This window comes from Hyaena hyaena, unplaced genomic scaffold, assembly GCF_003009895.1.
Source record: "Hyaena hyaena isolate Hyena2069 unplaced genomic scaffold, ASM300989v1 scaffold_76, whole genome shotgun sequence".
Lineage (NCBI taxonomy): Eukaryota > Metazoa > Chordata > Mammalia > Carnivora > Hyaenidae > Hyaena > Hyaena hyaena.
In genome coordinates this window covers 2721050-2735534 of record NW_024080709.1, presented here as the reverse complement: position 1 = coordinate 2735534, position 14485 = coordinate 2721050, and the positions used below count along the sequence as shown (strand labels likewise).

The 14485-nt window shown below is 50.8% G+C and overlaps 1 protein-coding gene across 3 annotated transcripts in view; it reads left to right on the top strand.

Moving 5' to 3' along the window:
• Positions 1–622: 622 nt before the first annotated feature.
• SHISA9 (shisa family member 9) overlaps positions 623–14485 on the top strand; it is a 281487-nt gene continuing 267624 nt past the window's right edge. For all 3 annotated transcript variants that reach the window (XM_039233557.1, XM_039233555.1, XM_039233556.1), the window contains exons 1-2: positions 623–1185; positions 13368–13495. In XM_039233557.1, coding sequence (XP_039089488.1) covers positions 623–1185; positions 13368–13495 — 691 coding nt within the window. The remainder of the gene's footprint in view (positions 1186–13367; positions 13496–14485) is intronic.

Below are 14485 nucleotides of genomic sequence, written 5' to 3'. Positions count from 1 at the left end.
CCCTCCTCCCCGCCCGCCCAGCTCAGCTCCGCACGCCCCCCAAATCGCTCCCGCCCGCCCGAGTCACCTCTTCCGCGCCCCCGCCCCTCTCGAGCTCGCGCCCGTTCCACCCCCCCTTCCCTCCTCTGCCCGCCCTCCTCCCCCTCCCCCTTTCCTCCTGCCCTCCCTTCATTCCACAAGTGTTGCTTCGCTCTCTCCAGCGCACTTGGCGAGCTGGAGAGGTGAGAGGGATCCTGCGAGCGGGCGCAGGGCGGCGAGTCCGGAGCCGCCGGCCGAGGCGAGGCGCGGACACACCGACTCTCCCCTGCTCTCCGGCCCCCGCCTCTCCCCGTAGCCGGCGGGACCTGCACCCCGCGCTTGCCCCCGCTCGTCCTCCCCCCGCCCGGCCAGGCGCGCTCCTCCCCGGCCGGCCCCTCGGCGCGCGGCGCGCTGGAGGCGAAAGCGGGTTGAGCCGAGCGCAGTGGCTGCCGACCACCGAGCGCCCCGCGCCGCTCCCTGCATGTGCGGCCCGCGGCGGCTCGCAGCCCCCGGCAGCAGCCTCGGCAGCTTCGGCCGCGCCTCGAGAGGCGGCTGCAGCGGCTCCAGCGGCGGCCGAACGGCCGAGCCCGGGCTGGGAGACACGATGCGCCGCGTCCTCCGGCTGCTCCTCGGCTGCTTCCTCACCGAGCTGTGCGCCCGCGTGTGCCGGGCGCAGGAGCGAGCGGGGCACGGGCAGCTGGCGCAGCTGGGCGGCGTGGTAGTGCTGGCGGGGGGCAACCGCTCCGGGGCCGCCTCCGGAGAGGCCGGCGAGGGCGCGGGGGTCTCGGACGCGCCCCCGACCCGGGCGCCCACGCCGGACTTCTGCCGGGGCTACTTCGATGTCATGGGCCAGTGGGACCCGCCGTTCAACTGCAGCTCGGGCGACTTCATCTTCTGCTGCGGGACTTGTGGCTTCCGGTTCTGCTGCACATTTAAGAAGCGGCGACTGAACCAGAGCACCTGCACCAACTACGACACTCCGCTGTGGCTCAACACTGGCAAGCCCCCCGCGCGCAAGGACGACCCCCTGCACGACCCCACCAAGGACAAGACCAACCTGATCGTTTACATCATCTGCGGGGTGGTGGCCGTCATGGTGCTTGTAGGCATCTTCACCAAGCTGGGGCTGGAGAAAGCGCACCGGCCCCAAAGGGAGCACATGTCCAGGTGGGCTGCCTTTCCCCCGCCCTCCCGCCGCCTCCCGCTCCAGGCACCGCGCCCCCTCCTCTTCCCGCTGCACCTCTACCCGGGCAATGGCGCTTCCCCCCACCCCCTGCGTCTCCGCTGGGGGAGGTCGCCCGGGAAGCCAACTTCGGCTCCGAGCGCGGAGAGGGGGCGCTGGGCTCCGCACAGGTGTGGATTTGAGCGCGCGTGTGTATGTGGGGGGTGGTCTCTGCCCCCTCCACCCTCCCTCCGCCCCCTCCCGCCTTGGATTGAAACGGATCTGAGACACACACGGCCCGGGAGCCCGTGGCCCCGGATCCTTGGGTTTTGGGGAGGGGTCTACCCCTCGGATTCCAGATCCGAGCTTCTAGGTAAACAGGGCAGGCGGGCCCGAAAGGGAAGGGGGGCGTGTGTGAGCCCGCGCGCGCGTGTGTGAGGGAGGGAGGGAGGGAGGGAAGGAGTGTGTGCCGCCTGCAACTCGTAAGGCTCGCGAAAAAGAGGCGAGGGAGGTGGAGAGGAGAGAGGGGAGGGCGAGAACAAAAGCCTTGCCTGGAGCGGCCGCCTCTTTCTCCCGGAGCTGCCAGGTCCCTGGAATTGGGACCTCGGTTGCCTCCCCGCCACCCAGACCCCTCGCCCCTTTCGGCTGTCGCCCCCTCTCCCTGCTGGGGGCCAGGGTCTCCGCCGCGCGCCGTGTCCCTTGCAGGGGTTGGCGCGTGCTCCGAGGGCGGGAGCCCCCCTGTCCCCCCACCCCCCGCAACCCTGATTCGTCAACTTTCCCCGTTGCCTTATTCATTATGCAAGTCCCAGCGCGAGCAAGTCGCAGCAGATGGGAGAAGGCATTTGGGGATTAATGGAGCTATTTGCCTTTTGCTTTTTTTAAAAGTGTCTAAATGGATTCGCACAACCCAGTAACTTTGGAGGCGGAGGACGCAGCCCCCAGACCCGACGGGGGCCAGGGTTGGCGGGAGGGCTGGGCCGGCGGGGGTGAAGAGCGAACAGCTGGATGGCTCGCTCGATCTTCCTGCCGAGCGTGGGCAACGGGGTCGCCATGTGTCCCCCCACACACGCGAACGCACACCCTCCCCACACCTCCGGCGGAGGCCCGTGTGTGCTCGTGTGGATGCACGCGCTCCGTGAGCCTGCCTAAAAAAAAATCTCAACAAAGAGACCCACCAAAAATAGGCGAAGGAACATTACCACCTCACTAGTAATTATTTTCTATTTATACGCAGAGTATCCGATGATTTTTTTTTTCCAGAGGGGAGGGATTTGGGGCAAGAGGTGAGGAAGTTCCTCTTGGTTTGGGCCAGCAGGGAGGTGCGGGTGGATGTTGGGGTCTCGCGCAAAAGTAAGCTTCGAGGGGATCCAGGAAACCCAGACCGACTGAGAGTAGCACGCTGGCCCCGCCCACCTCCTGCACCCCCAGGATGCGCGGTCGCCAGCCCGACAGGCCCGAGTTTCACTTCCCCGCAGGCCCCGCCGGTGCCTCTGGCTTCCCGGGGTCTGCGTTCAAGGGAAGGAAGCGTGTCGAGGCAGGACTGCGGCAGGCGCGTCGTCGCCTTGGCAGGGAGGGAGGCACCGGGATGGGTAGGCTGCCTTGCAGCTTGGGGTTAATTCCTCTGCTGAAGTATCCGCTGAGCCTCTTCCTTCCAAACCGGCGCTGCAGGAGCCCTCCTGCGTGTTTGGGGTGGGGAGGAGGGTAGGAAGGGCGGGAGACGGGGAGGGGGGAAGATGCCAGAGGAGGTAAGGGTGGGCGGCTCCCTTTGGCCAGCGGTGGGAGAAGGTGGGTGACGTGTGATCTTCGGGCCCTGTGTGATCTGGGTGTCCTGTTGAGACAGCACTGCACCTCCGACCTAAGGGCCCAGGAGGGACCCCCATTCCTGTCCTGCCGCCTTGCAGCTCTGTCTGGAGAAAAAGAATCCCCCCAGCTTAGCGGGTTGCACCCACTTCTGCAGGGACCAGGAAAGGGCTGCTTGGGTGTGGAATGTGGAGGCACCCCGCCTTCTGATAACAGAGCCTGGGTAAGATGCTCACCTGCTACACGTTTTGAAAATTTCAGAATGCAGTGGAAGTACATTCTCTTGAAGAGAAAGGAGAGTTGATTTTTATTGACAGTTTCCACGTGTGGTTTTCAACCCCCAGCTGCTGTTGACGGCCACCTGGAGTGCTTTTTAAAAAAATCCTGTTGCTAGAGGCCCCGCCCTTGACAATTTAGATCAGAATCTCTACGTTGCTAAGTCTCTGTACTTTTGTAAAGCTCTCTAGGCTTTCCGGTGTAGCCAATCACTATTACGGAAAAGGAAGGAACATTTGCCAGGTACCGTACTAGGGGTGTGTGTACGTGTACTCGGGTGCATGTGTGTGTATACACACCTTTAGTGTGCATGACTGCCCTAGGAGACAGGTGCTATCAATTCCCACTTACAGATGAGAAAATCATGGCTCAGGTTGGATGGCTTCTCCAAGGTCACACGGTTATAAAACTGCAGTCCCCGCACCCCGGTTTCAACTGTGTTTTTAGTTTGAGGGAGCCTTGGGTGGGGGTGGGGGTCTTCCTAAAACGCACATTCTTGTGTTCTGTCTGGAAAGATTCCAGGTCAGTAAAGGTCTGGGATGAACCCCAGAAATCCGCATGGAAGAGCCTCCCTGAATGGCTCATCAAAAGCGGCCTCCACGTTTAAGGAAGATTTCTGGACTTTGGGACTATTTGACAGTCTTGGGGATGGATGCATTAATCCAATGCCATTCTTTTATTTGCATTTGGTTGTGTGTGTCCTGCATGTATTGCTGCTTTGTGTGTTTGCGGTGCTGGGAGCTGCCCCAGGGACCCTCCAAATGCATGTTGCACCGTGTATGCAGTTAACCCTTTCAAGTCTCAGCCAAAGGTTAGGGGGTACCTGCGTGGGGTACACCCAGCCACCTGAGAGCTTCCGGGTGAAATTAACGTCTCAGCCACAGCCCCTTAAATCATTTTGTCCTGGGCTGTGTGGGTCAATGAGATGAGTGGTTCATTCTCCTTTCATCGGAAAGCACCCCCACGTCACCGGCTGCTCCCGGTGCCCTGTGCGTTTGTGGTAACCCAGAAGAGGCCTCCACGAGGGCAGTTTTCAGACCCAGAGTCCTGGGCATGTCCCCTGCTCCCTTCTGGGCTGACTGGGACCTGAAAACAGGAGAAAGGAATTCCAGGAGCTGTAGCGGGTGGGGAGGGTCTTGCTTCATGGTATCAGAGACAACTTCAGTGGCACCAGCCACTATGTATCAAAACAAGTGACCACACACAGCTGCAGCTGTGGTTTCCCTGCCACTCAGACGTGTTTTGTTTGGTCTGCAAGGTATTGCTGTTTATTCTTATTCTTAAGTTTCTCTTTTTCTTTTTCTTTCTTTTCTTTTTTTTTTTTTTTTTTACTGTGAAACATTTTACACATACAAAAAACCTTGAAAGAAGATAAAAATGTCTTTAGGCTTTATCACTGCCGGTAGGGCTCCATTTGGGGCCGGCTCATTGTCGGTTGTGGGGGGCTGTTGTGGGGGGCTGTTCTTCCCGTTGTAGGGTGTCTGGCAGAAGGCTTCGACTCCGCCCACTAGGCGCCAGTAACGCCCACCTTACTACCCAGCTCTGACAGTTCCAAAGAAAAATGTCCTCAGTCGCAGCCACATGTCATCCCGGGGGTAGAATCACCCCCCAGTTGAGAGTTCCTAATCTGGGCCACACAATTATTAGTGTCTTCTCATATTTGCTTTACTACACTCTCTGTATTTTCATTTTCTCTCTCCTTTTCTCCCTTCTTCCTGTGTTTCTTGGCTGAAACATTTGAAAAGAGATTGCAGGCATGGCGTTTCATCCCTAAATACTTCAGCGTGGATCGCCTAAGAACAAGGACATTCTCCCACACAACACAGTCCTAGGATCACACTCCAGAAGAAGGACAGAAACTCTGTAATACCATCCAATAGCCAATCAGAGTAACATTTTCCCGGTCATGCCCAAAAACGTCCTCTGGAGCTTAGGCTTCCAAGCTCGGATCCAGTCAAGGCTCACTGCATCTGGCTGTGAAATTTCCTCAGTCTCTGTTCTATATTATGTTTTCAAACCAACTTAGAACCACGGAGATTTCACATAGAAATCCAGATTTTTGACTTCTCTTGAGAAATTGGTCGTTCTGACAACACCAGATGTGCATTTTCCCAGGGAAGCTGTGGGTTGTCACCAAGTGGTGACTTCTGTCTTTAGGAGGCTCTCAGGTTCGCTTCTGTCTCCATCGCCACCCCATTCACCTAGTGCTGGTCTCTAGTCCCTGGAGATGTGGTCAGGCTGACCTCAAGTCAGATGGCCTGAGATTCCATCCAGCCTGGTTGCCTAAGAGCTGTGTGACCTTGGGAAAGTTACTTCACCTCTCTGAGTTTTAGATTCTTGTCTGTAAAATGAGACCATGATGATCCCTATGCCCTACGCTTGTGCGAGATTTCACGGAGACTGGGCTTGGGAGGCTCTTAGCACAAGACCTCTTTATGGTCACTGCTCAGCAACTTCTACCCTTTTGCCATCACTCCTATAACTGGAATTTTCTACCCCTTATCTGCCAAAGGGGCAAATGTTGTAGTCTGAAACTCAGTACCTAGCCCTTTCTCTGCTACATGTTTTCAGCGTGACATTGGTCAAGTCTCCTAAATCAGAGTTCAGCAGCAGAGGGTCACAGGCTCAGGATAGGAGAGATGACCCAGGTGCGGCCACACTGAATGCCTTGCAACGTGTTGGCCTGGGTGATATTAAAGGACACTTGTCCCGCCTGCCATTTTGCCGTGAGCTTGGGTAGAAATTCTCAATTTTGGGTCGTGCCCCAGTAAGGCAGGCTTTATGACAATGTGCCTTTAGGAAGCACAGATTAGTTTCCTTGAGGATGAACAAGGCCCTGGGGCGAGGAGGAGTCAGACTTCAAACCCGGACAGTCTGAAGCCAGAGCACAGGGCCTTGACCACTAGGCTGCACGGCCTTTGAGCGGACACGTGCAGGACTTCCGTGTTCTCAGATCACAAAGAAGCGCTTGCTGTTCTGCAAATGACAACACTTGCCGTGGGGCCAGTTCAAGGAGCCACTGTAAGATCAAGACCAGGAACGCTTCCTGGATCTGCCCCTGGCAGAACCAGCGCCCTCGGAGGAGGCATTGATGAGAAATGACCTTGGGGGCAAGAATGCATGTTTGAAGCTCCGTACACTTGAAGCCAGTAGGGAACACATGTCATTATTTTGCCCACCTTCAAACAGAATCAGAAATCCAAGTGGCAAATTACATAGCACAGTGTCCTGTGTCTTTTTCAAACATGCTTCAGAAGAGAGAGTCCCTTTTAAAGAAGTGGCATCAGGTGATAAATGCCTTCCCTTCTTTTGCCTTTTCTCTCTTCTTCCTCGCCTCCCCTTTTTCCTGCACATCTGCGGTTCCCCTCTGGCTTCAACCAGCTCCCCAGGTTGGAGAAATGCTTGTGGGCTTATTTGTTGGCCATGGAGAAGTCTCTGTAGTTTCTTTTTCGTGGCAGGTTACTTCTCTTTGGGCGTTGTAGTCCTTTTTAGCCATCACCTTCAGTGGGGTATGATTTACACAACAAAAGGCACCCGCTTTAAGTTGATGTGTGGTTTGAGGAGCTTTGCCTGTACCCCGTAACCACCACTCCAGAAAGTTACCTCCTGCCCCTGGCTCTTGCATTCTTGAAAAAATAAAAGATGCTTGTGGTACAAGAGGAAATGCTCAGGAATCCTATTCAAGTGTTGAAATGTCAGAACGTAGTTTAGACCTTGGAGCCCCTGGAAGCATTGAAGCAAGATGCGGAGACTCTGAGCTCTGTTTGGGAACGTTGGGGTCTTTTATTTGCTCGCTGTTATTGGAAAGTGAAGGAACGTCATATTCTCTTTTCCTTCCTCAGATATGCCAAGCTCATTGCTACCTTGGAGCTGTTGTGTTGGCTTGGCTCGAATTCTCCTCTGTCAGACCTCACATGCTGCTTCCCTTGTCATTAAGGTCTCGGCTGAGAAGCCGTCCCTGATGACCCAGGCTCAGTTACCGCTGCCCACTTCCCCTCCAGCCCATCGCCTGGTGTTACTTGCTTCATTTCACATTACAGCCTAAAATTAGCTTATTAATTTATTGGTTAGCTAGTTGATTATCTGTCTCTCTGCATTGCTGTCCACAGCAAGGGGTGTGGGGACATCAGATCTCTTGTACTGTTGTATCCTCAGTGCCTAGAACAGTATCTGGCGCAGAGGAATTCTGGTTTCTGACATCACAGTTTACCAAAGACAGTATCTGCTCTTTAATTTATTCATTCATTCATTCACCCACCCACCCATTCACATCTTCATTTAATAGGTATTTATTGAGCACCTATGGCATACCTAGTGCTGTTTTGAGAGCTATAAGAGAATAGTGACGGTACAAACACAGTCCCTGAACTCAAAGAGGTAGCAGTCAAATGGCTCGAGACAAGTAACACACAAGTACATCTGGAAGGAAATTGACACTAAATCAAACCTTATGAAATGCCCGATATTCAATGAGCTTTGACAGCAAAAATGGCAGTGTTTCAACATAACTGTTCTGAAATGGAACAAGGGATATCAAGAGAAAGTATAGTTTCTTTCATAAGGTACTTTATTAGTTAGGGTTCCCCAGAGAAACAGAACCTATAGTATATACATATGAGAGAGAGACGGATACACATTATGTGGACTTACCATTAGGAACTCTGAAATCTGAGAGCTGACACCCCAGTTTGAAGGCTGTCAGACAGGAAAATTCCCTTTTACTCAAGAGAGGGTTGGTCTTTTGTTCTGTGCATGCCCTCAGCTGATTAGACAAGGCCCACCTAGATGACGTAGGGCTATCTACTTTACTCAGTCTATGGAATGCCAACGTTCATCTCATCACGCACATTCTCAGACACATCCAGAATGACATTTGATCAAATATTTGGGTACCCTGTGGCCCAGTCAAGTGGACACTTAAAGTTTATCATTATAGTGCTCTTAGAAACTTACTACTCAGAGTGTGTCCTATGGAGCAGCCTCATTTTTATTACCTGGGAGCTTGAGCGGAAGAGTCTCATGCCCTGCCTCAGACTTATTGAAATAGAATCTGCATTTTAACAAGACCCCTAGGTAGCATGAATGCACATTATCTGAGAAGCACCCAAACTATGTGTCACAAATAGATGGCACATCCTTGGGAATTTGGTTTATAGCACACAGTTGGTGATTTCCATTGTCTTTTTTATGAAGCTTTTGAACACATGTTTTAACTTTTTTTTAATGTTTTATTTATTTCTGAGAGAAAGAGAAACAGCATGAGCAGGGGAGAGTCAGAGAGAGAGGAAGACGCAGAATCCGAAGCAACCTCCAGGCTCTGAGCTAGCTGTCAGCACAGAGCCCGACACGGGGCTCAAACCCATGAACCGTGAGATCATGACCTGAGCTGAAGTTGGATGCTTAACCAACTGAGCCACCCAGGCGCCTCTTAACGTGTTTTTTAGTATATACCCTAATCCATACACATTTGTTGTATTAATAAGTATGTGCATGCACCAGTGAACAGTTATTAGGTACATTATAAAGCATACATTAAAAACACATTTTAACCTGAGTTGAAGGTGCAGTAAATACTATCTTCAAATTTGTTGGTAAGCACAATGACATCATGCAATCATTAGCTAACATCAAAGCATGATGTATGTTGAGGATGAAACTTACAAGCAGTCCATATTTTGAATACTTTTCATGAGTGTTTTGATTATTTTTGGCTGACATTGCTTTGATCATTGTTTTTAACCTTGTGACAAGCTAGCTGTTGAAGAGAAGGGGAGAGTCAACTCCATTGTTTTCTTGTGCTTCCTCTATCAGTATTTTCTTCAGCCTGTGGTTTTGTTACAGGGATATTTCTAAGCCATGTGCCTGCTTAGTGATGGTTAGCCTCGGTAAACCTAGATAATTTACCTGCCTATCTCCTTCAGGGGGGGCACATAGCTGTAATATGGGCAATGTACCCCAGGGATGGTGCCGCTGCCAATGACCGTTCTTGGTCTGAGCTTCCTGATTCTGTCTGACATGGGCATGTCCAGTGGGGGTGCCAGCATCCATACACACATTGCCTGGATTCCTCACTTTAACAACTAAAGAGCATAGACAGGAGTTCTCAGGTTTCCTGTCCTTATGCTGAATCGTTTGATGTGGTTCATAGAGTGAGTGGCCTCTACTTTGAAGACTGCTTTTCCAGGGGACAGAGGCCTCTTAATAACCCTCATTTCCATTGCACGCCCTGGGAAGGGCTGCCTTGGAGAGAAGCATCCTTGGCTTTTGGGCTGGATTTTCAGGAATTTCAGCCCTCTGGAGAAGCCCAGGGGATCTGTAGATAGCAGCGCTGACCAACTTGGTGGGAGCTGTCCTGATAACTTACTTTGCTAACCTCTTGAAAGCCCAAATAATTTGGAATTCTGGGGGGACTCTTTAGAGAATTTGCTGAAAGCTGCAGCTTCTTGCTCGAGAGAAATGCACAAACAAAATTTCCATTCAATTCCCAAGGAGTCCACAGACCCCCTGAAGCTTATGGTGGGAAGAACTTGTTTAGAAGTGAAAAAGGCAAATCAGGTTTGGAGGGCCTGCTTTCCCCGCAAGGTTCCCTTTCTTAGAACTCCCTTGAGTTTCAGACTCTGCTTACAGCAGAGAGTGAGGAAGGAGGCTGAGCTCGGCTTTCAGAGACACTCAGGTTTGTATCTCAGTCCCTGCTGTGATGTGTCGGGTGAACTTGAACAGCTTTTTTCTCTATAAAACGGGTAGGATAATCCTCACCTTGAATGTTCTCTTCCTTATTGGCTATCCTCCAGCTTCATCGGCCTTTTGGCTTGCACCTCAATTATCTGAACTCTTTCCTGCCCCAGGGCCTTTGCACTGGCTGCTCCCTCTGCCAGGAAGTTTCTTTGCATCATCTTTACACGACCAACTCCTTCTTACCATTCAGGGCTCAGCTCAGATGTCATCTCTGGAAAGCTTTTCCTATCACTTTCTCTCTCTCTCTCCCTCTCTCTCTCTCTCCCTCTCAGTTTATTTAGAATTTTAGAAAAGTGTACAATTATGTGAATTTAGGCATATTCATAAAGTCAAGTAACTTTCATTATTATCTGATTCCAGAACATTCATGATTGGAAGCCCATATACATTCCACAGCCACTCTCCAGCCCTCCCTGTCCCCAGCCCCTGGCCACCACTGGTCTACTTTGTATCTCTATGGATTAGCCTATTCTGAACACTTGATGGAAATAGAATCATGTACCCTGTGGCTTTTTGGGCCTTTTGCAGGAGTCTCAAGTTTCCGGGCTCCATCCATGTTGTAGCAGATGCCGATGCTTCCTTCCTTTTCGTGGCCAAATCATACTCCACTGCATATCACACACTCTGTGTGTCCATTCATTAGCTGATTTGGGTCGTTTCCACTTTGGGGCTGCTTGTGAATAACGCTGCTATGCGTCAGTCTCGCTTGATCATGTTACAGTTTTTTATTTAACATGCGTATATTTTTTATCCCGTCCCCTAGAATCCAAGCTCCGGGAAGACAGTGATCTTGTGCATCTTGCACACTGGCTGTGTTCCCAGAGCTTTGGCTAGTGCCTGGCACATAGTAGGCAATGGCTGTTTGTTGAGTGAATGAATGAATGAATGAATGGGAGCTGTGATTATTCTCTTGTCTCTTGGCGCACTCAGTCTTTTCCTCCAATTCACATGGGACTCTTGGCTGCGTTATCTGTATTTCACATCTGACACTTCTCACCCGCTGTGGGTTTTGGGCCATTGTCTCATTGCCCCCTGAGCAACCACTTAGTCCAGCTTGGGGCCTCTGTGAGCCTAACACAGTCTCAGACTGGAATGTGCCCCTGAAAACATGGTTGGCTGCCCCTGGAGTTTCTGAGTCAGTAGGTCTGGGTGCATCTGAAAATTTGCTTTTTTAAAAAAAAATTTTTTATTAATGTTTTTTATTTATTTCTAGGAGAGAGAGAGAGACAGCGTGAGCAGGGGAGGGTCAGAGAGAGAGGGAGTCACAGACTCTGAAACAGGCTCCAGGCTCTGAGCTGGCAGTCAGCACAGAGCCCGACGCGGGGCTCGAACCCACGAACCGCGAGATCATGACCTAAGCGAAAGTCGGACGCTTAACCGACTAAGCCACCCAGGCGCCCCTGAAAATTCGCATTTTAACATGCTCCCAGGTGATTCTATTGCCACTGGTTGACAGACGCAGACACTATTTGAGAATCGGTGCTATGAGGTGGGGGTGTAAATTTCAGCAGGCAGGCTGGTCTCACTCAAACAGCTCCCCTTCCTTCTCTCTCCCTGGATGTGGACTCAGAGCGTTCTGGTTTGTTCAGAGCATGTGGATGGATCCTAAACCTTGGCAGTGTCACCTGTGGGTGTGTACCCTGAGGAGCTCTCCCTGGTCCAAGAGGAGGTGTGGATGTGGATGCCTATTGCCATGTTGTGTTCGGAGGCAGGGAGGTGGTGTCCATTTAGGTGGCCACTTAGGGAACTGCATAAACAGAGCTGATATTCTTCTGCTTCACCACGAAACCACTGGGTAAAGGGGATTCACATTAGCATTTTGACCAGCTCTCACGTTGTGCAAAGAGGAAGAAACAGAATGAGGTCTGGGGTCAAAGCACTACTCGTGTCAAAGATGCACACCTATGCCATTATACCTACGGTCGTATATGTCATTCAAGGATAGTCCTATCTCAGTAAAGACATGGTGAAGCATCGGTGAAGAGGGGGCAATGTGGCGGAGAGCTCTGACCTTAGATGTGACGTCTGTTTGACACTTACTCTGTTCTGCTCTGTGTGCAAATGCTGAGCTCCTTTACTAAGTTCACGTCTAATTGTGAAGGTCACTGTTCCGGTTGAATTCTTTCCCTACCCCCCCCCCCCCCCCCCCGCCCCATAACAAAAGCTTTTTAAAGGCTTCATCTTGTGGTGCCCAGAATGTGCCTTTATTTAGAAATAGGATTTTGCAGATGTAATAACTTGAGATGAGGTTATCCTGGAGGGGAGGGTGCACCCCTTACCCAGGATGACTGGTGTCCTTAAAAGCACTTCTTCATGGAAAGACAGAGACTCCAGGAGACATACCAGGTGAAGATGGAGGAAGAGCCTGGGGTGAGGCGGCTGCAAGCTAGCAAATGGCCGAGATTTCCAGCAACCACCAGAAGCCAGGAAGAGGCAAGGGAGGAGCCCCCTAATATCTTGATTTCGGAACTCTGGTCTCCAGAACTGTGAGACAGTACATTTCTGTGGTTTGAAGCACTTCGTTTGGGGCACTTGTTACAGCAGCTGGGAGAAACTATACAGTCACTTAACACCTTTCAACTTGTTTTCTTATTTGTCAAATGATAGTAAAAAGAATATTGACCCTTGGATGAGTGTCAAGGAGATGAAACATGATGAGAAAACCCAGGGGGTGACACGGGTTGTAAGCTTGCCCTCCATGCCAGCTACTGATTAAGAGGATCACCACCCTAAGGGTGTGGATGGATCACTCCAAGTCCTCCCTAGCTACAGGAAACTCAGTGCACTCAGTGTACAGAGATGTGAAAATGGACTCATTCAAAGCCCTGTATAACTGGCTCTGTGACTTTTAGCAGGTTAATTCACCTCTCTGAGCCTTTGCTCATCTGCAAAGGAGTAATAAACCTCATAAGGTGTTTGTAAGCTGCTTAGTTGAATTAAGGCACGTAACGTGATTAGCATGGTGCCCGCTATGATAAGCTCTCCATAAATGTTATTTGTTGCTAATAGTGGGCCATTGCTGTACATGGAATGTGGTGTTGGGCGTTAGCTATGAGGGGGGACTAAGTTTATGGAGTGCAGACACATTACATATATTCGTCATTAAATCCTCTCTACAGCTCTGCAAGGTGGGTGATACTGCTAATTACACAGCTATTGTGAGGAACGTGTGGACTGTTTTGCATGAAGTCCTTATGTAATCTGTAATTGCAGCGATCTTTTTAACTTACTGATGTCTTTCTCTCCCTCCCACCTCTAACGAGCCGGCAGCTCCGTGGAGCGAGGGGCCTTGTCCTCATAAGCATAGTGCTCAGAACACAGCAGGTGCCGGTCATTGTGTTTGGAATGAACAGATTTAAATTCTGTCTCCTTTCAGGGCCCTTGCAGATGTCATGAGGCCACAGGGCCACTGCAACACTGACCACATGGAGAGGGACCTCAACATTGTGGTTCATGTCCAGCATTATGAAAACATGGATACCAGAGCGCCCATAAATAATCTTCGTAAGTATAGCTGTGCGGTCCGTTTCCAGCCCCACTTGGTGACCCAGGCGGTGGTCACGTGTCCAGATTTCATGGGGTGCATTTGGGTTCAGTAAGAGCTTTCCTGTTTGTTGACTAGTTAGAAGTTTTCTCTCATCTCTTCGGGATGAAGCTAGCTAGCTGTGTTTGGCATCATCAGATTTCACTTGGTTGGTGTCTCTGTTAAAGAATGATCCATTTGGTTGTTTTCTTATGGTTAGTTCTTCCGCTAACTAATGGCCCTCTGGGTTGGTTCATCATAGGTATTTAATTAACCAAATGGGTTACTTGGTTGTTTCATTTTAAATAGTTGATCTATTTGGCAAAAACCCATTTTATTTGTTCATCTTGAGTGGGAAATCGGTTAACCAATGGTCCATGTGCTTATTTATCTGCTTCTTGAGGTGGAATGGTTGTGACCTTTAGGCTCATGCTGTTTTCAATGAACAGACGGTAGTTCAGAAGAGTTTGATCTCTTTTTCATTAAAGTGGAGTTTCATAAAAATAATCCCAGACTACTCTGTGTGCGTCGGCATGTGTGCACATACACGTGTGTTTGTGTGTGGGGTGGTGAGTTGTGGTTATGTTGGTTTGGGGTACATATTCCTTGCAATTATGTTTTCAGGCTACCCCACATTAATGTGGAGGGCTTGGTTCAAAATAACACAAGCCAGACTGTGTAAAGGATGCATTTAGTTGTGGCCAGAGGTTCTTAAAAACACGGCACATTTTATAGTCCTGGTTGCCTTGGCTGAGGCCCCATTACAAGAGTTGCGCTGGCATTTTATTTGCTGAATCATCGTTTTCAACTGTTAGGCCACAAATTTTTATGCTTGATGGGTAGAGGAATAAATCTGCGGTATTTGACACAGGTGATGTGGATTCTCCGGTCCTGCCTTGTGATAATTTTTCACAGCCTTGGAAATGTTGCCACATATTTATCAAGTCAATGTTTACATGGTTTGGAAATGG